Below are 26,145 nucleotides of genomic sequence, written 5' to 3' on the forward strand. Positions count from 1 at the left end.
ATCTATTTATTTATTTATTTATTTGTTTTTAGAGTAACAAAACGGTTAATTTGGGGCGAAATCCAGTATAGTACAATAACAACCAGTTTCCACATCAAATGGGAAATACTAGCACGCATCAGACCATGCTGGTTTATAATCCAACCATAAGCCAAGTAAGAAATTTCAATAATGTATATCCTACACTACAACTTCTACAGGAAAACGGGAGAAGGGTGTTTGTCTGACAAAGAAGATGTAAATTACTGTCCCGGCAACTGTTTTGTCTTCAGAAAAACACAATGTCGGTTTGGCATATATAGCTGGTCCACGACTGAAGGTAGCCGTAGCGTACCATGTAAAACACTAACATAACTAACCCTTCAATACAGCTGTTTAAGTTCTAAACATATTCACCTAAGCAACTATTGTCCAACGTGTGTAGCCAACTCAATCACAAAACTAACAGACACAATCAAGACTTCTTTAACACTAAATCTTGAAAATTCTAAACAACAAAACCGAACACTTATCTTTGCATTTCACCACTCTATAAAGCCTAATGGCATCATGGCATAGTTTCACAAAACTTAGTTTTGAGTAGTAAATCTTACCAACCAGGGCCCAGTTGTTCAAAGCCGGATTAAGCTAATCCTGAGTTAAGGTGAACTTTAATTCGTGTTTAATTATTAATCAATAATGATTTTGCCAAACGATTTTTTTGCCCCTGAGTTTTGAAGACTTCCATTTACCATTAGCTTAAAATTAGCTTTTAAGAACATTCTTAACAAGAGAAGTGAAAACTTCTGTTAACATTTAGTCGCGGATTAGCGTTAATCGGCCTTCGAGCAACAGGGCCAAGGAGTTACCCTGACAACCCATGAAACAAACAACTACATTTTGAAGAAAACAAAAGAAAAACTCCTAAAATGAGCCTAGAATTTACTTAACTCAAATGTTAGAACATAATATTTTGAGTGTTAAAAATAGTGTTGAAAAACGAAAGTACTCAAGTAATTGTTCCATTGAGTGGACTCAAAAAATGGATATTTCTGTAAAACACCTACCTGTTAAAAAACACACCCTCTCCCCTTCGTGAAAATCAGTGACAATCACTGGACTGCCATATGTTTGTACATATGATAAAGAATTCCTCAATAATTATGTTAGAATTCTTGGCACATCCAACATGTAAATCTTTCCTCATCAATGACATCGTTTGCTGCAGTTATGCCTCCTTAGCCTACTGCCATTGCTGAGAGGTTCGCTACACAGGGTGCACTAATATGGGGTGAAATCCGTGAATCACCATGAACAGTCTTATTGTGATAAAGCAAGCCAGAATTATGAGTGTAGGATTTGTCACATTGTCTACATTTGTAGGGTTTCTCACTGTGAATCCTTAGGTGATTTCGTAAAGTTGATGAAACCCTGAAGCATTTGTCACATTGTGTACATTTGTAGGGTTTCTCACCACTGTGAATCCTCAGATGACTTTGCAAATGTGACGAGCGGCTGAAAGATTTATCACAATGTGTACATTTGTATGGTTTATCACCAATGTGAATCCTCAGATGCCTTTGCAATGTTGATGAATTCTTGAAGCACTTGTCACATTGTGCACAATTGTAGGGTTTCTCACCACTGTGAATAATCAGATGCCTTTTCAAATCTGACGAGCGGCTGAAATATTTGTCACATTGTTCACATGTGTAGGATTTCTCACCACTGTGAGTCCTCAGATGACTTTGTAAATGTGAAAACTGTCTGAAGCACTTCTCACATTGTGTACATTTGTGGGGTTTCTCACCACTGTGAATCCTCAAATGACTTTGCAAACCTGATGAATGGCTGAAGTTCTTGTCACATTGTGTATATTTGAAGGGTTTTTCACCACTGTGAATCCTCAGATGACTTTGCAAATGTGACGAGCGGCTGAAAGATTTGTCACACTGTGTACATTTGTAGGGTTTCTCCCCACTGTGAATCCTCAAATGACTTTGCAAACCTGATGAATGGCTGAAGTTCTTTTCACATTGTGTACATTTGTATGGTTCCTCACCACTGTGAATCCTTAGGTGCCTTTGCAAATTTGATAAGCAGCTAAAAGATTTGTCACATTGTTTACACTTGTAGGGTTTACTGCTACTGTGTACCCTCATGTGATTTTGCAAAGTTGTTGAGCAGCTGAAAGATTTGCAACATTGTCAAATTCAAAAATACGAAGAAGTCACTGCAAATGTTTCCATTGTTTGAAGTTGTGTAGGTCTGTTGTCTTTTGGCAATTCCTGCACGGCTAATCCCTCACCCCTTTGGGCAAGGGAAAGGACTGAAATGTACTAATCTCCTATCCCCTTGGGAACCCCCCTCCCCATCCACCCTAAAGAAAAATGGGGCAAATTAACAGTGACAAGTGCATGATGACAACGTTTATAACCCAGACAAATAGATATGATATAACAAGGCCCGCGGAGTGGAGTGAGGGGGGAGGGGGGGGGGGAGGCTAAAGCGGAAATGTTAGTGTGAGACAACTAGGGGGGACCGGGGGCATGCGTCAGTCTGGCCCTTACATTTGACCAACACAACAGGCCGATGAGGCAGAAATTTTGGAGTGGTTTGTGAAGATCCAGTTTCCTTGTTCCTGTTTCCATGAATCATTTGTACTTCTTCATTCGTTAAGAAAGCAGGATTGAATGATCTGGAATGACCGTAGCTGCACATAAATCTCTGTTTCAAATATTTACGCATAACGGCAATAAGAAGCTTTCATAAATGAATGCCTTATTAATTTGTGCAAAAACTCCCTTGCACTTATTCAGTAATGAAATTTTATCTTCGTGAAACACTGATCCAAGACAAATGAAAATAGAAACAATAGCTGAAATCCCATTATAACACGGTTGAAATCTAGTCGTTTGTTCAGCAGCAAAACTTATAAAAAACTGCCTGAAATTGTCATGTTTGTCGGAGAAAACTTTGATGTACTTAATAATATGTAAGGTAAATTGTATCTGTAAGTGATGGATGTGGTTATAACTAAGATAATAAAATAAAATATTTTTTTAACCATCCAAAAAGTGGGTGGGCTAAAACCCCCCAGACCCACCCACTCCACAGTCCCTGTATAAATACAAGTACATATTTGAGAATGATGTATAGTTATTACTCGAGCCGTAAGGCAGACCGAGTTAAGGTTTCGGTAGCATTATCAAATTCTTTTTTCTTTTTGGGGTCGCGATGGGCCGAGAGATAAGACTTTGGGCCACTAGTTATTGTTCTCGGTCTCTTTTTTTGTACTCGTCTGGTACGAGTTACGTTTTCTGTCGTGTTATCAAATTCTTTAAATTCTCGGTCGCATTCTTTGTTTTCGGGCCGTGAGGAGTGTTTACAATATGCAAGCCAGACATGCGAGGCATGAACAAAACATGCGAGGCATGCGAGGCATGAACCCCAACATAAACTGCTAACCGTTAAGGTAACCGGGAAGCTAACCTAAGTGCTCTTTAGGCTAACCGGAGTGTTTTTAGGCTAACCTGAGTGCCTCAAGGTTAGTTTTGTTTAACCGAAAATTTGGCAACTAAATCAGTGTATGACCTCGCAGGCCAAGATAGACAAACATGTCTTATGTTTACTATAGAAAATCAATCAATGTAGAAACGGTTTCTGTCTTCAAACGGAAGGTGAATAACAAATGCTTTCCCCTGAATTTCATTTAAAAATAAAAACAGTGAAACATTGAAAAATGTACAAGTATACAAACGTTTGTGTGATGTGTAACGTTACTCTAGATCCGGGGGGGGGGGGGGGTACTGAACAGATGCTTGGGTAGGGAGGTGCAGCCCGGGCGTTCAAACCCTGACCCTGTTTAAGACACAATTCTCCGATTTCCCTATCCCATATAAGACAGAATTCAAAATTTTCAGGCCCTTTCTAAGACATTTAACCCAAAATCACACCCTGTTTAAGACTAGAATGAAATAAGAATACACTAGTTTCTTACTGTATTTTAATGCATTGGCAATCACAATCTGTTTAAGCCATTAGGTCATGTAGGGATACCCTGTTTAAGACAGGAAGTGATGAAATAGATACCCCGTTCAAGACAAAACACCTGAAAACCATACCCTATCGGGCCGCACGTCCCCGTTAAGGTCACATAAGGGAGTACCCCCCCCCCCCCCCGGGTCTAGATCATACCGAAAATTACGATCCGTCATTGACCCGGCGTCGCATACATATTAGGACCGTACAAATGGTTTCTGCCTCTAAACGAAAGGTGAAAATGTAAGGATTAAAGCCCGAGGATTATAAAAAGCATTCGCATGACAAATGTCAATTTCCCCTGTATTTCATTCTGACTGCAAGAAATGCAATTCTATCTGGTGGTTACTTATTGCCTCACTATATCTCTGTATCTATCTATTTGGTAGCCCGCGAGCAAGCTGTCTTGGGGGTGGGGGGCGGGAGGGGGAAAGAGGATCCACCCCCAAGAGAGCTTGCTCGCAGGCTATCAATTTGGGGGAATTGGCGATGTTGGAGGTTATCACTGTTAAAAGATTGTAGGCTTTACGCACCACACATTCAAATATGGCCCGAGTATAAGCTGGAAACAGCTTCTTGTTCAGTAAGTGACACAGGCATATCATACTCGGAAAATAAAATCGGAGTGCTCCAGTGTCAGGAGTCGAACCTAAGACCTTCCAACTTACTACTAGTTCGGATGCTCTACCACTGAGCTACAGCAGACTCGTTCGAGCTATATAAGGCCATTAAACCTAGGTAGATGGGACAAACATTCTGCAAACTGCTGCTGTCCATATAACATTCCAATCCTAGCAGTATGCAGAAACAAGATGGCTTCCCGTTTCGCAACGGTTACTTCAGACGAAATTATTGCGATGTACGAGTCGGCTGTTAACAAAATACATAGATGGCAACAAAGTTTGGTTTTGACGGCATAAAATGGTAACTTATTAAATCTTTTCAACCTCTTATTCTAAAGCGAAAAATGAAAATACGACTGCCCTTGTTTACGAAAACTGCCTAGCACTAAAATTACAATGAAAACAATGAAACATCTAATATTTTTCAGCATGGTTTCAACAACAAGACGAATTTCACAGAAAAAATGACACTGAAGGAACTAAGGCCCGATTCAGACGTCGAACTTTACATGAGCCGAACCTAATACCTATTAAGGTCGACCCAAATAATTAAGTTCGGCAGTTGATTCAGACGTCGAACCTAACTGAAGTCGAACTTAATTAAAGCTCAAGTGAGAAAGTAGTTTTTCGTGGTCAGCGGCTGTTGTTTTTTCTCAACAAGATTCAAAATGACGGGAAAGATTAGTTCTGACATGGAAAAGCTTGTTTGGTAAATTGAATTGGGGGTGGTCAATAGTTTATTTTAGTTTTAGTTTTTATTGATATTTCTTATAATTTTTATAGTTATTATATTTTTATATAAAATTTTTAAATTCATGTAAAGCGCTTTTGAGTTAATGTTAAAATTATAAATTATTATTATTATTATTATTATTATTATTATTATTATTATTAAAATAATGAAGACAGGCCAAACACTGCTTCTATTGGTCGAGATAGGAAGAATATGACCTTCAATACTAATTTGCTCTTACGAGTACGTCTTTCAAAGATCTCCCTTTTCTGTACGAAAGTAGGGAAGGGTCTTTATGGATCTCTCTTAGTAGAGGCTGATTTTCTATCAAGTGCCATTTACTCATCTGAATGGTTTTACGTTAGGCACAGAAGGGCGATATTCTGTAACAAACGGCAAAATGCTTTTGCGCGTTTTTTGTTTGTTTTGTAGTGCTGACATTCTCTCGCTGAAATTGACTTCTGAGAGAGCTTTATCTATAAGGTTATCGAGTTGACCGCTGTAGCGTAATCTCTGTTTGAATAGAGTAATGTTTTCTTCAAATGTTGTTTTTGAAGATTTTGTTCTGAGAAGTCTTGACGCTTGGCCTTTGATATAGCCTGTATTGAAAAGTTTCTGTCGGTTTGAAGTGCATGTGCACATCAAGAATATATTCTTTTTTTAAAATCGTTCGCATCTCAGACAAGTATATTTAGTTGTTTCTAAACAAAAAGAACAAGCACGTTCCTCTTTTCCCGCCATCTTGTTCAAAATGAAGTCCTTTGCGCATGCCAAGTCGATGGAACGCGCAGACCTCTGGGATAGATATAATTTATATAATTTATACGTAATGTATGCATTTGGTTCGGCACATGTGAAGTTCGACGTATGAATCGAAGTCGATCTTTCGCCGTTCCATTCGACTGGCGCATTCGAATAGAACGGTGGGTCGACCCAAATACAAATCTGTCGATCCTAACTGATTCATACGTCGATCTTTACATGCGCCGAACCAAATGATTAGGTTCGGCTCATGTAAAGTTCGACGTATGAACCGGGCCTAAACAACTGCAATAAGAAATCGCTTACCGTGTGGCGCGCGAGATTATAAAATTTTATACCATTTGTGGCTGTATTGTCAGAAGTAAAACAACTTTTTGTCCACTAGTTATTCAGCTTGTGTGGTATATACTAAAACAATTATTCACCTCAGTGTCGGTGAACGATGATCGATTTCGATCGACATGTTACGCGGGACAATTACACCGCACACAAGCCTTGAACTGACGAGCGGTGCTACCAGATTAAACAATCGAAGTAAAATTAACCGGTTTTGTTTACTTTGACAGAATGAACTCAAGCTGTTATAGATTAAAATACCTACCTCATTTTGAAAGCAAGAACAAACGGCACCAGAAGAAATCACCACTTCATTCTCCAACCACATGAGCACAGGTACGCAAAGTAAAATCACCAGACATTCCATACAACCACCTACCCCTCCCCAGACGGTAAGAATTTTAAGGGCTAGCTTGGCAGGAGTTAGCCTTCCTCGCAGCCGTGTTAGCTGCGAGGGAGACTAGGCAGGAGTACGACAGAGGGAAATTAAAAAATTATAGGTTATTTCACGGTTGGTGAGCGCGTACGATTTTTATTCACAAGTTGTGTAAAACAAACGAACGAGCGCAGCGAGTGAGTTTGTTTTACACAACGAGTGAATAAAAATCGTACAAGCGAACTAACCGTGAAATAACTTATTTACTAGAAATACGTGACTCGCAAAACCTCGCAAAGCTTGGGCTGGGTGGAAAGCCCTCTTTACTAGGCTATTCCTGACGCGACGAAATGAACAACGCGCGTGAAGCGCTGTCGTGTTCGATGAATTTATTTCCCACGGAAAATTATTTTACCGCGGCTACAAAACGTGTTATTTCTTCAATGTAATCTTTCACAAAAAAAGATTTCTGGAAGAAAGGGAAAAGATTCTGGAGAGATAGTTCTGTATCCAGTGAATTGATGAACATTGCAGTTGAAATTTGACCCGCATGCAAGCTTTCCCGATGTATGCAAATTTTGCTCCAGACGACGCCAGACAGTCTGACGTCATTCATACTTTGTTTTTCACTGTTGCTAGGCAACAGTGCTGACACCTTCAACGAAATATATAAATATATTTTTCGCTCGAATTCGCGCGGCTTAGCTCCGCGCGGGCCGGCTCGGCCCGACAAATTTATTAACCTCGCTTTGCGAGGAATTATATACACACCGAGATTCAATAAGCGAACAGAACTCAAAGATAAACATATCTTTATTTTCTTTGAAAGGAAAACAACGCGCGGTCAAGTGAAGCCGCCTCACAGTTCGAGAGTTGCACTGAAATGGCTTCCTTGTAAAATACTTTACATCCAAATTATCAAGCAAAAATGCCGTTAAAAGGCAGAACTAGTTAGAATAAAATAAGACATCCTGAAAATATGTCGAAATAGTTCTACGCAAGCTCAAAATTTGAAATACAGAAGTGAACACCCGAGCCTTCATTTTTTGATGTTTATCAGAACCCGCATGCTTAGTCAGAATCCGAATCAAGAGGTTTGATTCTTTTATAAGTTTTGCTAGGGTTTTCCTCTCGCACTGAAAGAGTGGGCGATTGATTTAAAGCGTTTATTGCCACACTAATATGCCCTCCGCTTATAACAGCACCTGTTAAAAGAGAAAGGGGCTGCTGTGCTGCTTGCTTGCTTTGCTGAGAAAACGTTGGACGAAATGTTGGATAAGTGAGTTCGTCAAACTCGTGCTTTCTTTTCTCCGGAATAGAAGAGCCAGACTGTGGAGCTATTTCTCCCGAACTCAGTCCAGTGAGAGTGTGAGACATGTTCAACTGTTGTTTCTGTGAGACGGTAGAGTTGCTAGTGATACTTTGAACGTTTTTGTGTCCTGACAGTTGCATAATATCAGTTGGCGGCACGTCGTTGTTGACTAAAGTTTGAATCATAGTTTTTCTGATCTGCCGCTGTGATTTTTGAAGTTTGGCCCGAGTCCGGCTTTCTGTGCCATCGTTTTCATTAAAGTATTAAGCTTATTTACACCGACTGGAGCTTTTTTGAACCCAGGTTTGCCGGAACCAGATTTTACATTGTTTACTGCCAAGTAAAACGGTGCATCGTCGGTTTTCATTTCCGCGGGTCGCTTTTCTGCGTAGACTTTGTAGGCGTTTACTGGACATTTCTCGTTGTTCGGCACAGCAAACATTTTCGGTGCAATGGCTCTTACATTCCGAGGATCGCTTCCTAAACGAGTTTTGGTTTCTCTTTCATTGAATTCGAGGTACTCCTGCCCTGTGGAAGTTTGACAAAGTTTTACGTCTCCCCAACACATTTCTCTGTGCTCCTTACAGCCTCGTAACCCGAAATGGATTGTGCTTTGAACCACACAGTGTTTAAAAGCGCTCAGTCTGCCGTGAAACCTCCCAAGAGATTCTTTTCATACAGCCACTTGAATATCTTTCTCTCTTAAAGCAGCAGAAGCATTAGGCTTGTTGCCCTTGCCTTTCCGTCTTAGATCCCTTTGCTTTGATTGAAGCGCTTTCCGAGTTTGCTCGAACTGGACGTCTTTCAGAAGGCAAAGTCTTCAAATGGCGCTCAAAGCTAGCCAAGAATGCCCTTAAGGAATTAGGCTCGTATTCCTCGTTGTCTTCTTTTTTTGCGAACCGTTATAAGAAACTCGCTGAGAAACTTGTTCAGCTACTTAGGAGTCAATTCGTCCATTTGTCTCGTCTCGCCTTTTAAAACAAGAAATTCGTGGAACAGAGCAACATCGTGTTTGGTCTTTTTCTTTGTGTTTTCATTTTCCTGTCCATCTATGAATTCTTCTACTGATGAATCTAGGCTCTGAAAACGGTTAAAAATGCGCCTAGGCTCTTATTTTAGAGGAAATGTGCTTTTTGTCAGTCAAGAGGAGCGGCGAGCGAGCGACACGGTCTTTTTCACTGGTGAAAATAATGATATAGCCAATCAGAGCGTCGATACGTCGTTTTTCACTAGTGAAAAAAATCGTATCACCAATCACCTGGCGCAAAGAGACTATTTTTATCTCTATGCTTTTTGGCGCGTAAATCTCGGTATGTATATAATAAGGCAATGTATTTGACACTTCAAAGATAGACTGTTCGAGTTGGTAAGAGATTGTCAACATGGATTTATTAGAGGGCAATCATGCACCTCCAACCTTTTGGAAGTTTTGGACCACGTGGGCTCCCTACTGGACGACGGAAAACAGGTGGACATGATCTATATAGATATGTCTAAGGCCTCTGTTTAGGTGAACTACACGGCTGCGTGCTGCAAAAGTCTTACGAGTTCGGATTTGGAGGCAGCTTCTTGCAGTGGTTTAGCTTTTACCTGATGGGTCGCTACCATCGTGTAACAGTGCTGAGTGAAACCTCTAAAGCCTGGTTTACAGGTACAACGCAAGCATAAGCATAAGCACAAGCAAGCATAAGCACGAGGGTGTTTACACGTGCGATAAGCATAAGCATAAGGTGACATACGCAAGCGCAGAAGCATCAAAATTTGCCGCAGCCATTTTGCAAATGGCAACGCATGAGTAACTAGAATGTAACTGACAACTTGTCACCGTTTTTCACTTTTCTTTCCTTGCGTTTGTGCTTATGCTTGCGTCGTCCCGGTTTACACGTACGACGCAAGCACCAGCACAAGAGAATGGAAATCGTTCCATTCCGGCTTGTGCTTGTGCTCATGCTTGCGTCGTTGCGTCGTACGTAAGCATAAGCACAAGCGCAAGCACAAGGCGGTTATGCTTGCGTCGCGCCGGTTTACACGTAGGTTTCTTGTGCTTATGCTTGTGTTTATGCTTATGCTTGCCTCGTACGTGTAAACCAGGCTTATACTTTACCCGTCAGCTGCGGAATACCTCAGGGCTCCATTTTAGGCCCGATCTTATTTCTGATCTATATAAATAAGTTGCCCAATTCGGGTCCTACAGGGCCCGTTTCTCGAAAGTCCCGGGCCCGATAAGTATATTTTTAAATGTTTTTTCGCCGATTACATAGTGATTACAGACATGGTACTTGGCCAATGTTGTTACCCAATTACAAGATTTTAAAATTTAGTATTCAAAGCTAACAAAAATTGACTTCTGCTAAGAAACACCTATCACCAAAATCACTTATCGAGCCCGATAAGTTACCGGGTCTTTCGAGAAACGGGCCCCTGGCGAGCCTTGTTGCCATGTTTGCCGATGACACAAAAATATATAAACAAGTCTCAGGAAGATGCTACGTATCTAGAAGCTGACTTACTTGCCGGCCAGTTGACAAGGATGACACTTCCAGCTGGCTGGAATTTTCATTTCTAAAACATCTTGCTTACTGGCAGTGAAGAACGGGTATTTTTTCTAGACTGCAAGCAGTTCCTTTCAGGATAGTCGAGAGGTCGCGCGAAATAGCCGAGCGCGAAACAACCGGAGCGAACGAGCGAAAGGGGGGCTTGGGGAAGGGGCCTCTCCCCCAGTCTCTAGTCGTTTTTTTCTCCTCACTCGAGTCTCGCTGCGCTGTGAGCGCACCCTTTTGACTAACCAGAAAGGGACTGCTTGCAGTCTAATTTTTTCCCCCAGGAACGTCAAATAGTAACCAAGATTAACGTAGGGACGTTCGGCTGGTGTTTAGTGCAACATACCATTAATTTTCTCTAAAAGGGTCGTTGGGAACTTCTGAGAAATGGAAGATTTTTTAAGTGATAGCTGAGACGGCTAGGGTGAATAGTAAATTTACTTGCACTGAAATGACTTGCCAACAACTGTCAGCTAACACCTGGAGAGAAGTTGCTGGGTCCCAAAGCTGTTCATAGAATTCGTCCGAAGATGTAAGCAGTGTTCGTAACTTGCGAAAGAGATTGGGGACGATACGGCGACGCCCCATTCGGTACAAAACTGCAAAAAATTGTGAGAATTAAGTATGCGTGTTCTTATTATACTTTCTTTCTTGTCCCATTAACGTTTCCTTTCCTGAATAATTTATGGGGAAAGCTACCCTCATAAGGGACGTTCTCCCAAAAGGAGTGGTAGAAACCAAGCAACCTTGTGTTTCAGAATTAAGTGTATCCGTCGTTTGATTCTGGAAACTAGCTCATTGATTACCTGTACTCGAGGCCTCACTGGTTGACTGCTTTTTGTGTTTGTACGTTTGGCGTGCCTCGCCGGAGGACAGCCACAGTAACCACAGGTCCTTTGCGTGAGTGTTGTAATTTGAGCGCCACCGTGGGCACTTGCGTGACGGCGAAATTATAAGGATTAGTATGGGAAAAACGATTCCTACTTCAATTTAAAAATACCAACGAATTTTAAATAAAAATATCCCTACCTGAACTCCATTGTCTGTTGTCCTTTCTCCTATGTGGTTTCTGGAGCGATTGAACGCGATTTCAGTGAGTTTTAGTTCCACCGCTTCTCTCTCTATATCCCAACCGGAGGCTCTGAAAGGAATGTACGGCTGTTTTCCCTCAGCGGAACCGGCTTCAACTCCCCAAACTTGGGTTGGGATATATATAGAGAGAAAAGCGATGGAACTAAAAATCACTGAAATCGCGCTCAATTTCTTCAAAAACCACTAAGAGAAAGGACAGCAGAGAAGGGAATCCAGGTGGGGATATTTTTATTGAAAATTCGTTGGTTTTTTAAAATTAAAGTAGGAATCGTTTTTTGTTTTTTTTCCCATACAAATCCTTATAATTTCGCTGTTACGCAATGCTCGCCGTGACGCTCAAATTACAACACTCACGCAAAGGTCACGGCCTACATCTCTCATAGAGCTTGGAGAAATACCAGGGAAAATTGATCGAAAATAAATGAAGGACAACAAGGTACGGAAGTACAGGGATGGGGGAGGGTCATAGGTTTCTTTCTTGTCTGGGAAGGGTCATCAGTTTGACAGGTAAGGAAAAGGAGAGGGCCACGAAATTTCTTGGAGAAAAAATGAAAAATCCCACAGGTATCATCTTCTCCTCCCCTCCCCCCACACAATTGAAAACGTGCCTTTCCTAACTATCAATCGCTTTATCTCTTTATTTATTTTTTGCAGAGCAACAAAATGGTTAATTTAGGGCACAACAACAACCAGTTTCCACATGAAATAGGAAATACCCGCAGACATCAGACCATGTTGGTTAATAAACCAACCATAAGCCAACATAGCAAGTTGAAATGGAAAGTAAAAAAATTTCAAGAATGTATTTCGTACACTAGAACTTCTACAGGAAAACGGGGAAAGGGTGTTTGTCTGACAAAGAAGAGGAAAATTACTGTCCCGGCAACATTCCTCTTCAGGAAAACACAAGGTCGGTTTGGCATATATAGCTGGTCCAAGACTGGAAATAGCGGTAGGGTACCATTTAAAACTCTAACATAACTAAACCTTCAATACAGCTGTTTAAACTCTAAACATATTCACTTAATCTAAAGCAACTATTGTCCAACGTGTGTAGCAAACTCAATCTCAAAACTAACAGACACAATCAAGACTTCTTTAACACTCAATCTTGAAAATTTTAAAAAACAAAACAGAAGACTTATCTTTGCATTTCACCACTTTATAAAGGCTAATGGCATCATGGCAATTACTTTCACAAAAATTAGTTTTGAGTAGTAAATCTTACCAACCAGGGCCCAGTTGTTCAAAGCATGATTAAGCTAATCCTGAGTTAACGTGAACTTTGACTCGAGTTTTATTTCTTATCAAACAATGATTTTGCCAAAAGATTTTTTGCCCCTCAGTTTCGACGAAGACTTTCCTTTATACCATCAGCTTAAAATTAGCTTTAAAGAACATTCTTAACAAGCGAAATGAAAACTTCTGTTAACATTTAATCATGGATTAGCATTAATCGGCCTTCGAGCAACAGGGCCCAGGAGTTACCCTGACAACCCATGAAACAAACAACTACATTTTGAAGTAAACAAAAGATAAAAGCCTAAAATGGGCCAAGAATTTACTTTACTCAAATGTTAGAGCATAATATTTTAAGTGTTCAAAATAGTGTTGAAAAATATAAGTACTCAAGTAATTGTTTCATTCAATGGACTCAACACATGGATATTCCTGCAAAACACCTGCCTGTCCACAACACCCCCTCTCCCTGCGTGAAAATCAGTGACAATCACTGGCCTGTCATATGACTTCTCGTAAATAGCAGATCGTTTGCTGCAGTTATGCCTCTTTAGCCATTGCTGAAAGATTCACTGCACAGAGTGGACTTGTGGGATGAGTCACCATGAAAATGTTTGTCGTGATAAAGCAAGCCAGACTTATGAGAGAACGATTTGTCACACTGTGTACATTTGTAGGGTTTCACACCACTGTGAATCCTCAGATGCCTTTGCAAAGTTGATGAGCAGGTGAAGTATTTGTCACACTGCGTGCATTTGTAGGGTTTCTCACCACTGTGAATCCTCAGATGACTTTGCAAATTTGATGAGCGGCTGAAGCATTTGTCACACTGTGTACATTTGTATGGTGAATCACCACGGTGAATCCAAAGATGCCTGTGCAAACTTGACGAGCAGGTGAAGCATTTGTTACACTCTGTACATTTGTGGGGTTTCTCACCACTGTGAGTCCTCAGATGACTTTGCAAATTTGATGACTGGCTAAAACACTTGTCACACTGTGTACATTTGAAGGGTTTCTCACCACTGTGTATCCTCAAATGCCTTTTGAAATTTGATGAATGGCTGAAAGATTTGTCACATTGTGTACACTTGTATGGTTTCTCACCACTGTGAATCTTCAGATGACTTTTCAACTCTGATGACTGGCTGAAGCATTTGTCACATTGTGTACATTTGTAGGGTTTCTCACCACTGTGTATCCTCAGATGCCTTTGCAAAATCGATGAACAGCTGAAAGATTTGTCACATTGTCCACATTTGTGAGGTTTACTGCTATTGTGTACCCTCATGTGATTTTGCAAAGTTGTTGAGCAGCTGAAAGTTTTGCAACATTGTTTACATTTGCGTATCCTGAGGTGTGTCTTGAGATCTTGTGATTTTTTAAAGGACTTGTGACACACAGAACATTTGTAGGGCCTCTAATTACTGTGTACTTTTAGGTGACTTTGCAAACCTTGTGACTGTTTAAAACACTTGCGGCAGGTGCTGCATTATTTTGAAATCTTTCCTGCCTGTATCCTTTAAATGAACTTTCATCTTTTAAACTCTTGATAAGAGAAATGTATATATCAGTGACAAATAACTACAAATAAAAGAAAACAGCAAAAAAAAAGAAATGGTAACTGATGAATTGAAAGGGGATCTGCAAATTTATGCATTCTTTTTATTGGAAAGGAGAATGCCTGTGTGTGGATAAATTAGTCAGCCAGTGTAATATCTGACCAAGTTTTTGTGATCTTAAGGTTCGTTATAATTAATTAACGCTACTTAAGTAATTCATACTGGAATTATTTACTAGCAGTATGAATTAATTAAAAAGAACCAAAAGATCAAAAAAAAAAGGTTCAGATATTAAACGGGTTAACTTATTTATCCACCAAATGGAAGATGCTCAGTAATAAAAGTAACAAATGAATTTTTGAATTTCACTGAAATTGTGACGCAAACTTCATTTGTGTTAGAAGTAAGCTCTGTTCCACTCGGAATTGCCACTCAAAATGCCAACCAACCCCCCCCCCCCCACCCTTTACTTACCACCCGACCCTAAGGAAAAATTAGGTATAAACCACTTAAGCAAAAGCAAATGAGGATCACACTCTGCATATAGGGTACATAAATTACTGATATTTACCGGTTATTTTGTCCCTATCGAGTGAGTATGTATCTCCATATATATACAGAAGACAGATTCACTGTCTAAGCCATAGCATAAAAAATAAAATAAAATAAATAAATAATTAATAACTTTCACATGTGTGATGCAAACGACCCTCATTTTTCCTAAAGACAATGCACAGGCAGTCTGCCTCTGGCACATTGTTTTCAATCCCTGCACAAGAAAAATGATACCACTTCATATTGCAGTGCAAACTTCCCATACTATCATGTTTATCTCACAATTTGGTGCTCCTATCCATTCTTGCTCAAAGTATCTAAAACCTACTATTTGAAAACAATATTTACTATAGATGATATTTTTCTCTGTGGGTAATTAGTAAACCCGATATAGAAAGGTTCATCAAACAAGGAAATTAACATTACCCTTTAATTAAATTTACAGGAAATGACATTTCTGGACACAGCGCTAGCTGTATACAAACAAGGATCAAAACAATGGCCAGTCATGGGACAATGTCTGGTCAGGATGACAATTTGTCCCGAGAAAATTTTGGTTTGGTGGTCATTTTGACCGGCCGCATACACAGCTTTCAAATAAATAACTAGAAAGTTTTATGTTGAATAGGACACAGAGGCCATTGCCTATGGAAATGGAAATAGCCAACATAAGTGATACTTTTAGCGATAAATACTTTTATACTCTTTAGAAAGGAGTTTCTGAACATACGAGGCAATATTTTTTCTTTAATTGACTATTACTTTAAACTAAATATTTTCAATATTTTGACCAGTCAGAAAGAAGACATGACCAAGCTAAAATTTGTTTGGTCGGTCAACATGACTGACAAGTGTATAAAAATTACTTTGAGCCCTGACAAAGGTAAGTGATTACAAAATGATCAAGACCAGTCCATTCTTGATATAAAAATGGCACATTTCAAGCAGACTAAAACCTTTTAATACATGCCAATTAGAAAATTTAAAACATGACTTCTTGCTAGAGGTTATCCAAAGAATCTGATTGAACAACAGTTATCAGATATTAAAATATTCACAGAAAGGCCATCAGCACCGAAAAAAAAAGCAACGCACAATTTATTTCGTGACACAATAGAGAGGTTAAGAATAACGTTTATGGCAGATGACACAAATGACTACGTGACCATGTTTAGCCTTCATTTGCCACACACTGTTTTCAGTTCTCAGTAAAATTGAGTAGTTTTGCAATAGCCCAGAATTGTTTTGCACTATTATCAACTATGTACTCATTTTTTCAAGAAAACAAAAACGTGAATCTCACGTTTACCATTTGCCGTCACAAGCAGAATTCTTAATCTATCTAATATCAACTATCGGTGCAAAATCTCATCCACCTGTACTTGTTTCAATGGAAAATTGAACATGGTACAGAACTAGCCATTTCTAGAACAAATTTTACAAGACCCTCCACTCATTTCTTCAAAGAAGGAAAATCCCTAGCCGTTACAAGAAGAATTCTTAATCTCTCTAATATCAACTACCGGTGCAAAATCTCATACACATGTACTTGTTAGAATGGAAAATTGAACATGGTACAAAACTAGCCATTTGTAGAACAAATTTTACAAGAACCTCCACTCATTTCCTTAAAGAAGGAACATCTTTAAATAACATGCTTGTCAATGCAAAAGTATGAAGGAGTCACAAACATTGCAAGAATTTCTTTAGGTCTGTTGTTTCTTTCTACTGTACTTCCAGCAAGGCTAATCCCCCACCCTGTCGGGCAAGGGAAAAAAACTAAATGAACTAATCCCCCACCCCCTTGTGAATCCCCTCCCACCCACCCTGAAAGCCAACTACTCCAAAGGCTCCAAACAATTTTTAAAAACTTACTTCAAAAGTAGAAAACTTACAAAATGTGACAAAAGTTTTGGAATCATGGACCCAAACTAGCCAAGGAGCTCAATCTCGCTGAGGGAAATGGCTAAAAGATCTAAGCGATTTATATTTCAATTTCTGGGCCAACCAAATGCAATGCAAACAATATTTTATACCTTTCAGGTCACACTGCACTGCAGTGATTGAAGAATACCCGGCTTGTTATGAAGGGCACAATCTACTGCTCCCACAGTCAATGAGTGATTAGGGACCTTCAGATTTGCCTATGAGTACAAGATTGAATATGAGTAGAACTTTCCAAATCTAGTTAGCTTGGTTTTCATCACACCAGTCATGTTTCTAGAGTCCCCTTATCTGCTGGTATTTTAAGGACGGTGCCTACCATTGTTACTGCGCATACGTTCTGCGCATCTCGAGATACTCGGGTTTCCTATGGGTGGTGCCTACTAATACAGGAATATTTTTGCGCGGTTTAAAACTATAGGGAGAAAGCAGAACTTAGCAAATGCTTTTGGTATCTCAAAAGAAAATTAGGGGTAACCATGTATTTTTCAGAGATAATTAAGCTTCAATTTAGGAAAAAAATCCCATACATTGCTTTATATTTTGGCACTTTTTAGAGATATTATTGCTTAATTATCTCTGAAAAATGCAGGGTTACCCCCAGTTTTCTTTTTGGATTCCAAAAGGCCTTGCTAAGATCTGTTTTTCCCGCATAGTCATAAGCCGCACAAAAATACTTCCGTATTAGTAGGCACCGTCCTTAACAACAGGAAGGAGTAACAATTCTGAGAATGTGACTAATTTGAAATTTGAAAGTCCTACTCATACTCAATGTTGTACTCATGTCTTGATCTGAAGGTCCCTAATTAGTCTAAGCTAGTACAACTAAAAAAAAAAAACAATAATAAAAAAAAAAATAAAAATAACCTTCATTTACCCTCAGCAGTGTTTATAGCACAAGTGCTAGTGGGGCCGAGAATTAAACTTCATAAAGATGTAATACAAATTGAAAATAACTTGGTTAAAAATCCCAACTGGCAGGAGGCAGTCCAGCTGGCTATTTACAAGCGCGTCCGAGGGGCTACCGAGAAACAACTCCAGCTAGCGGTCAGAGCGTGACTTGAACCTGGGACCACCGGATTTCAAGTCTGGCGCCCTAACCACGCGACCACGCTGCCTCCTATATAACTCCTATATAACTCGTCGTCCGTCAGTCCCTCAATCCAGTAGTCAATGTATACAATGTGACTTATCTATGACTTATCTTGACTTATCCTATATAACTCATCGTCCCGCAGTCCCTCAATCCAGTAGTCAATGTATACACTGTAACTTATCTAAGTTTGTGCAATTTGTTGTCTCAGACTGGTAGTCGATGAACCTTCAGTCCTGCAGTCACGACTTGAGGACGGGAGAAACAGTATTTTAACTTGAACAATTAGTGGGCTGGGTATTCTACAATCTAGCCAAATACTTAATTGTGGCGTAGTTTGATGCGTGTACTGCGGGTATCTGGACAACTTGCCCCCCAGAGAATTAGTCCCAGACTACTCGCCTACATATTGGGAGCTAGTTGTCTAAAGATCAGGGGGCGAGTAGTCTGGGGCTAATTGGCTGGGGGCGAGTTGTACGGTAACCACTATCCAATTCTTGCATTCACGAGTTGGCTCACCGGAGCCTTTGATTAAAAAGGTCACAAAACATTTGCTGTAATGTTCTCGTTGCGTGTACTTGAAAATAAACCGAAACTATTACCCAAAGAAAGTAATGTGAACATGATTGTACCATCAACGCATCGATCAAGGAGTAACAGACTTCGAAGGAATGCGGTCCTAGCTATATATTAGCTTTATAATTCAGAGTGCCCAAATATTCCAGGACAAAACACAGCGTACAAGACTTTGAACTGATAAGCAGTGCTATCAGATTAAACAATCAAAGCAAATTAACCGATTTTGTCCACTCCCACAGAATAAACTCAAGATGTTATGGATTAAAATACCTACCTTTTGAAAGTAACAAGAAAATAGTCTCGTTCCCAGAGCCCGCGTTTCTTTTGGTCAGCACCAATAACGCGTCCGTTGGTAGGTACTTCATATATGACGTCCGTTTCCCGTTCCGCTGGACAAGGGTAACGAAGGCTCTGGGTACGAGTCCTGCTTCGTTCCTTACTGCGCACGCCTTGCGAAACGACCGCTGCTCAAGGAGAACTTCATATATGGTATACAACCACCTACTCCTCCCCGGACAGTAAGAAATTTTGAGGGTCAGCCGGGCAGGGGTACGATAGCTCCGAGGGAAGGCACAAGAATTCTCGCGTACAAACTCTTTGAGATAGATAGCTGAAAATTAGTAAAAAAAAGTGAAGATAAAAAAGTGACTGTCAACACGTTTTTTACTGATAGCTACGAAACGGGGCTGAAAATTTAACTGATGGTTGGGAAATCGCCGAAAATTTTACTATTACCTGAGATTCCAACATCCATCAGCCCTAATTTCTATTTAACAATTAGATTATGAGCTCGAGATTTCTATCGCGTGATAGCTGATGAGGGCGCAGCCCGAATCAGCTATCATGCATAGAAATCGAGAGCGAATAATCTAATTGTTTTAGTATAAATCTACTAGTCGTTCAAAACTAAACAAGTAAATTATCTATATCTTCATCGCAGGCACTTCGAAAACGCAACGAAGCGGCCGCCATTTTGTTGAAAACCGCTACTCACTATCTATCACAGAATAGATAGCGAGTAGCGTAGCCAATCAGAGGACGGCATTCGTGATAGAACACTAGTAGATTTATACTAAAACTAATTATAAGTGTGTCTGTTGCGTAACTAATTAACAATTATTCCATGAGCGCGCGTTGGATATGAGATGGTAAGCGCGAAGCGCCGAGTTGGCTATAACCAATCTCATATCCAACAAGATGCCCCTCTAATGGCATTACACGGAATGCTTAATGTAGCCCCAATTATTCCCCATTGTATGTTTCGCAGATATTTAAAAAATATCCTCCCTTGGCCATTGAAATAATTGTCTGAATGGTTTTATTCAGATATATTGCGTGATACTTATCGTTGTGTTACTAGAAATCATACCAGAAATAACTATGCAATAACGTCATGACCCCGCTGAACTGGTCTGGCCTCCTCTAGCTCTAATCCTTCGCGTTGATCATTCGATCAGTTTTTTAAAGTGGATTTTCTTTGCTGTGAACTCTCCCAATTTCCGCCGTTTCAACTGTCGAGTACTACCTAGAAGTTATTATTTCGATTTACTGCTTGAAAAAGGTTGGTTTTCCCTCTGAAAACGGCAGATCCGGAGTCTTAAATTCAGACATGTGGCCGCCATTTAACGAAAACAACTTTTCCAAATGATGATTTGCTTTGACGTCACACAAGTAGAGATGAGTGGGTCCCCTCCCTCGTGATATACGCGCAGATAATGGAGTTTGATTGGGCCGCTTTTGTTCAAGACAATCAAAACAATAGATCCCTTCTGGGAGAGGGAAGAATTTAATCTAGTTTTAATGAATAAATCAAATGATGATTTGACGTCACACAGAAGTGATGAGTGGGTCCCCTCTCTCGTGATATGTGCCTGAAAAATAGATTTTGATTGGGCCGCTTCTGTTGAAGACAATCAGAACAATATATCCTTACTAGGGGAGGACAGAGTTTAATGCATAAACAAGATGCCTGCTATACTGGCATTACGCGAGATGCTGGGGCTGATTCATTTATTCCAACTGTATGCTTCGCCGATTGATAAAACTATCCTTGCTAATGGAATAGTTTGAGTCACGACGATCGCGTTACGTTGTTTTCCGTGTGTTACACGACTCAGACTATCAGCGGAAATTTGTCAAATTCCATTACGATAACGTAAGCTTCTCAATGACCTCTTTTCAGTCTCGCGTCGTGGTCTAAGACTGTCAAACAAAGCACGATTCCTTCACTAAGAACTCACCAATTTCCACCGTTTTACGTGTCGGGTGCTTCTTAGAAGTTATTCTTTCGATTTGCCGCTTCAAAATGGTGAAATTTCCCTTTGAAAACGGCACACTTGAGTCCAGAACATGTTAAAACAATATGGCGCGACTTAATCCGTCTTTAATAAATATATCAAATGATGCATTGACGTCACACAGGTAGGGGTGAGTGGGTCCCCTCCCTCGCAATATAAGCGACAAGAATGGATTTTGATTGGCCTGCTTTTGTTGAAGACAATCAAAACAATACATCCCGAGTAGGAGAGGGGAGAGTTTAATGAATAAACAAGATGCCTGCTATACTGGCATTACGCGTGATGCCCGGACTGATTCATTTATTCCAACTGTATGCTTCGCCGATTGATAAAACTATCCTTGCTAATGGAATAGTTTGAGTCACGACGATCGCGTTACGTTGTTCCCCTTGTGTTACGTTACTCAGGTTTTCAAGGGAAATTGCGGGAATTCCATTGCGATAACGAAAGCTTCTCAATGACCTCTTCTCTGTCTGCAGCCGTGGACTAAGACTGTCAAAGAAAGCACGATTCCTTCGCCAGGAACTCTCCAATTTCCACCGTTTTAGATGTCGAGTGCTTCTTAGAAGTTATTCTTTCGATTTACTGCTTCAAAATGGTGAAATTTCCGTTTGAAAACGGCACACTTGAGTCCAGAACATGTTAACAATATGGCTCCACAATTTAATGCAGTTTTAATGAAGAAATCAAATGATGCGTTGACGTAACACAGGTAAGGGTGAGTGGGTCCCCTCCCTAGCGATAAGAATGGATTTTAATTGGCCTGCCTTTGTTAAAGACAATCAGAACAATACATCCCGAGTAGGAGAGGGGTGAGTTTAATGAATAAATTAATGTACCGATTTGTACCGATCGCGTTACGTTGTTCCCCTTGTGTTACGTTACTCAGGTTTTCAAGGGAAATTGCGGGAATTCCATTGCGATAACGTAAGCTTCTCAATGACCTCTTCTCTGTCTGCAGTCGTGGACTAAGACTGTCAAAGAAAGCACGATTCCTTCGCCAGGAACTCTCCAATTTCCACCGTTTTAGATGTCGAGTGCTTCTTAGAAGTTATTCTTTCGATTTACTGCTTCAAAATGGTGAAATTTCCGTTTGAAAACGGCACACTTGAGTCCAGAACATGTTAACAATATGGCTCCACAATTTAATGCAGTTTTAATGAAGAAATCAAATGATGCGTTGACGTCACACAGGTAAGGGTGAGTGGGTCCCCTCCCTAGCGATAAGAATGGATTTTAATTGGCCTGCCTTTGTTAAAGACAATCAGAACAATACATCCCGAGTAGGAGAGGGGTGAGTTTAATGAATAAATTAATGTACCGATTTGTAGCTACGAGGAAGAAAAAAAAAAGAACAAGATGCCTGCTATACTGGCATTACGCGAGATGCTGGGGCTGATTCATTTATTCCAACTGTATGCTTCGCCGATTGATAAAACTATCCTTGCTAATGGAATAGTTTGAGTCACGACGATCGCGTTACGTTGTTTTCCGTGTGTTACGCGACTCAGACTATCAGCGGAAATTTGTCAAATTCCATTACGATAACGTAAGCTTCTCAATGACCTCTTTTCAGTCTCGCGTCGTGGTCTAAGACTGTCAAACAAAGCACGATTCCTTCACTAAGAACTCACCAATTTCCACCGTTTTACGTGTCGGGTGCTTCTTAGAAGTTATTCTTTCGATTTGCCGCTTCAAAATGGTGAAATTTCCCTTTGAAAACGGCACACTTGAGTCCAGAACATGTTAAAACAATATGGCGCGACTTAATCCGTCTTTAATAAATATATCAAATGATGCATTGACGTCACACAGGTAGGGGTGAGTGGGTCCCCTCCCTCACGATATAAGCGACAAGAATGGATTTTGATTGGCCTGCTTTTGTTGAAGACAATCAAAACAATACATCCCAAGTAGGAGAGGGGAGAGTTTAATGAATAAATTAATGTACCGATTTGTGTATACGACGAAGAAAAAAAAAAAGAAATCGACCCGTTTTAAGACACGGTATGCCCCCTCAGGGCATCCCGCGTAATTAATGTACCGATTTGTGTATACGACGAAGAAAAAAAAAAAGAAATCGACCCGTTTTAAGACACGGTATGCCCCTTCAGGGCATCCCGCGTAATTAATGTGCACATTTATGACACCGATGAAGAAAAAGATACCCGACCGAAACCTAGACACGTCATGCCCTGCGGGCATTCCGTGTAACAAGCGCAAATGGAATAATTGTCTTATTAAATTCTCCCCGTTTGGATACGGTGAGGGTAAAAGGAGGAATGAGTTTGCGGAATGGAATGTAGAATGACGTGCGGAATGGCATAATTATGCAAAATAAGAATTGCGGAATGACATAATTATGCGAGATACGATTTATGCGTAATGACTCACAGAAATACATTTAACTGAAAAAGCGCGCCTTTTTTTGGGCGCCAATTTTCAAATACAGCCTTTTTGTAACCATTTCAACCGAAGAATGCATCACAAAAACCCAAACAATGGTATCTTCGAATTCAAACTTTTTTCCTTCGATTCTCATCGCATAGCCGTTGATGCAACATAGCAGCTCGTGGACTTTTATCGTTCGCGAGTGAACACAAGATTTGTAATACATTTGCATAAAAGAGGTTTGTTTATTTACGTAACCTGGTTTCCATTCCACACGAGTCGTCCGCCATTACAGGAGATGTATACAACTCAATCGAAGGCTGGTTAAACTTGACATGTTTCAAGCTTTCACAGCGCCTCGCAGGAAAAAGACGTGAGTAAAGAACCGCCTCTGTTTATTTTTGAAACGATTTATGTCACTTGTCGAGGATTTATCTGGTTATGACGAATGTGTTGTGGTTCGGTCATGCTCATTTCCGTTGTTTTACGTTTTATATAAATCAATTTATCATACACAGCCAAACACACACACACACATGCAAAAAATAAATAAATTAATGAAAACGAAAATAAAAATTTAACCGCAATCTATACCGCAGACCTCTTTCCCCGTATTTTGACGTGTAGATTTCGGTTTTTTATTTTCGAAGGAAGGATCTTGATGTAACAAATTTTCAACTCCAACATTTTATAAGAAACTATATCTAAGCAATTCGGGAAAGATTTCCGCACAGCCCCATACATTATTTATCCATGCACAACTGTCACACTAACCCACTTCCAAAAACGACGAGCGTGACAACAGAGTGTGTGCCAAATGTATAGATAATTATGCATGGGGCTGTGCAGATATCTTGACGCAACTCGTACTAAAAATACTGTAGGAGACTAATGTAACTTGAAGCCTCGATAATTAATACCATACCGTAATTCTTATCTACTTTATTTTCTTTTTCCTTTTTTTTTTATTTTAAAAAATCGATATAAGCTTGTATTGTACTGGTTATCCCATACCATGAAATCGCGGTTTTAAGTCCCCCTCCCCTGCTAATAAATCGCCTCGATTTTTGGGCCATCTATTTGTAAACGAAAATTTTATTCCGTGATAAACCCCTACCACTCCTCCACTTATAGTCCCATCTTTGATCTTTATATAAACACGTAACACCCCTTCCCCCCTTGCCCCTAAAAAAGCCGTTGACATTTCCTTTTTACGTATCCCCACCCGTAACCGGAATTTTACGGTATTATGGTCTGTGCCTCATTACAAGAGCCTGTGAAGTTTTCCTAGACTCAACCTATTGTTGACTTTTATGGTTTTCCTTGCTTTATCTGATTGGTGAGTATCACAGGTCTCGCAGTGGTAAACCCATAAATGGTTGGATTGCTCAGTAGCTCAACAACAATAACTCAAGTAGCTCTACAAACATGTAATCTAACCACACTTACACCCCAGGGGAGGGGGGGGGGGGACTCTTACATAAAACTGAAGGGACAAGCCGTCAAAAATGTTGAACAGAATGTTCTAAATTGTACCAGACTCTCTTGGCATAGGTGTGGCCCCAATGTAGTTTCCTTAAGGGTTACCTAAACAAAGTATTGAAATAATCAAGCAGTTTCCTCATTGCACAGAACAGAAAAGCTTTCCTTTGAGGTTTTGAGAGCAGAGATTCAGATTTCCATCGCAATGGTACAAAACTGCACATTTTCAACCCCTGTCAGGGACAAGCATTTTTACATCGCCCTAAAATTGACCTCCCATTTCCCCTTGGGGTGTAAAGCAATAATAACTAACTGTTCACATGGAGTTAACATTTGGCAACAACAACAACAAGCAAGAGAGGATCAAAAGTATGAATTCTCCATACATGTTCCGATACATACCCAGCTGTTCACTATTTATGACTTTTTTTTAGGTCAACCATACAACCAGAGTTTTTTTGTTTTTTGTTTACGTACACATAATTTTTTTAAAAATTAATTTTTATGATTCTTGATGACTGACCTAAAAATAAACCAAGGGGAATCGTCATCATTCCAATTAGTCATGTAAGACCATTAGAGGATTAACCCCACACATATACTTGATCCTCTCTTATGACAACCAAAACTATATCCACCATAACTTTAGCTGGTAATTCTAGCTGTCATAGCAGTTTCCATGTCCACAAATATAACGCTTGTAATATGAAAACTCTACAAATAGTATCTTCATTTAACATAAAGTTTGAAGATACTTAAGCATAATATAAACAAGGCTGTTTTCATACAAAAAAATGAGTTGTTCATTACATAATAAGGGACCGATCATTTATTATGTCCTAGGGGGTTAAACGAGTTCTTTTTGGGGGATGGGGGAGGGGTAATTTTGTACCTTGTACGAAAAGTGAGGGGGGTAAAATTTTAAGGGTACCAACTAAATGTATTTCGCAATCATTCTTCTCATCAATCCTAGAGTTGGTAAAATCGACTAGATACTTCTCCATATCGCTACTATTCTTCAGAGCGACAAAGCTCTTGCACGTAATAGGTTGAGTAATGACATAGACAGGCAAACCATGTATTTCATCAAGCAGTTTATCTCTGAAGGCTTGTTTCTCTGGGCAAAAAAATTGAACAAAAGACGAATAGAGATGGTAGGCTTCTTCAAAATCTATATAATTATCCACATCCTTGATCCACATCCATACA

The 26,145-nt window shown here is 39.9% G+C and overlaps 1 protein-coding gene and 2 pseudogenes across 2 annotated transcripts; all 3 read right to left on the reverse strand.

Moving 5' to 3' along the window:
• Positions 1 to 652: 652 nt before the first annotated feature.
• Positions 653 to 2,149, reverse strand: LOC146454585 (uncharacterized). Its single transcript, XM_085095320.1, has one exon. It carries the CDS (start codon positions 2,139 to 2,141, stop codon positions 1,218 to 1,220), a length of 924 nt encoding a protein of 307 aa, XP_084951446.1. The 5' UTR covers positions 2,142 to 2,149; the 3' UTR covers positions 653 to 1,217.
• Positions 2,150 to 7,719: 5,570 nt separating this feature from the next.
• On the reverse strand, positions 7,720 to 9,770 carry LOC146454586 (uncharacterized; annotated as a pseudogene).
• Positions 9,771 to 12,403: 2,633 nt separating this feature from the next.
• LOC146454587 (uncharacterized) lies at positions 12,404 to 16,942 on the reverse strand (annotated as a pseudogene). Its single transcript, XR_014859239.1, has 2 exons — positions 15,167 to 16,942; positions 12,404 to 14,581 (listed from the first exon to the last, which is right to left on the reverse strand). The product of XR_014859239.1 is annotated as an uncharacterized LOC146454587 (transcript).
• Positions 16,943 to 26,145: the final 9,203 nt, after the last annotated feature.

The sequence above is a fragment of the Pavona decussata genome, unplaced genomic scaffold (assembly GCF_977016875.1).
Source record: "Pavona decussata unplaced genomic scaffold, jaPavDecu1.1 SCAFFOLD_300, whole genome shotgun sequence".
Taxonomy (NCBI): Eukaryota; Metazoa; Cnidaria; class Anthozoa; order Scleractinia; family Agariciidae; genus Pavona; species Pavona decussata.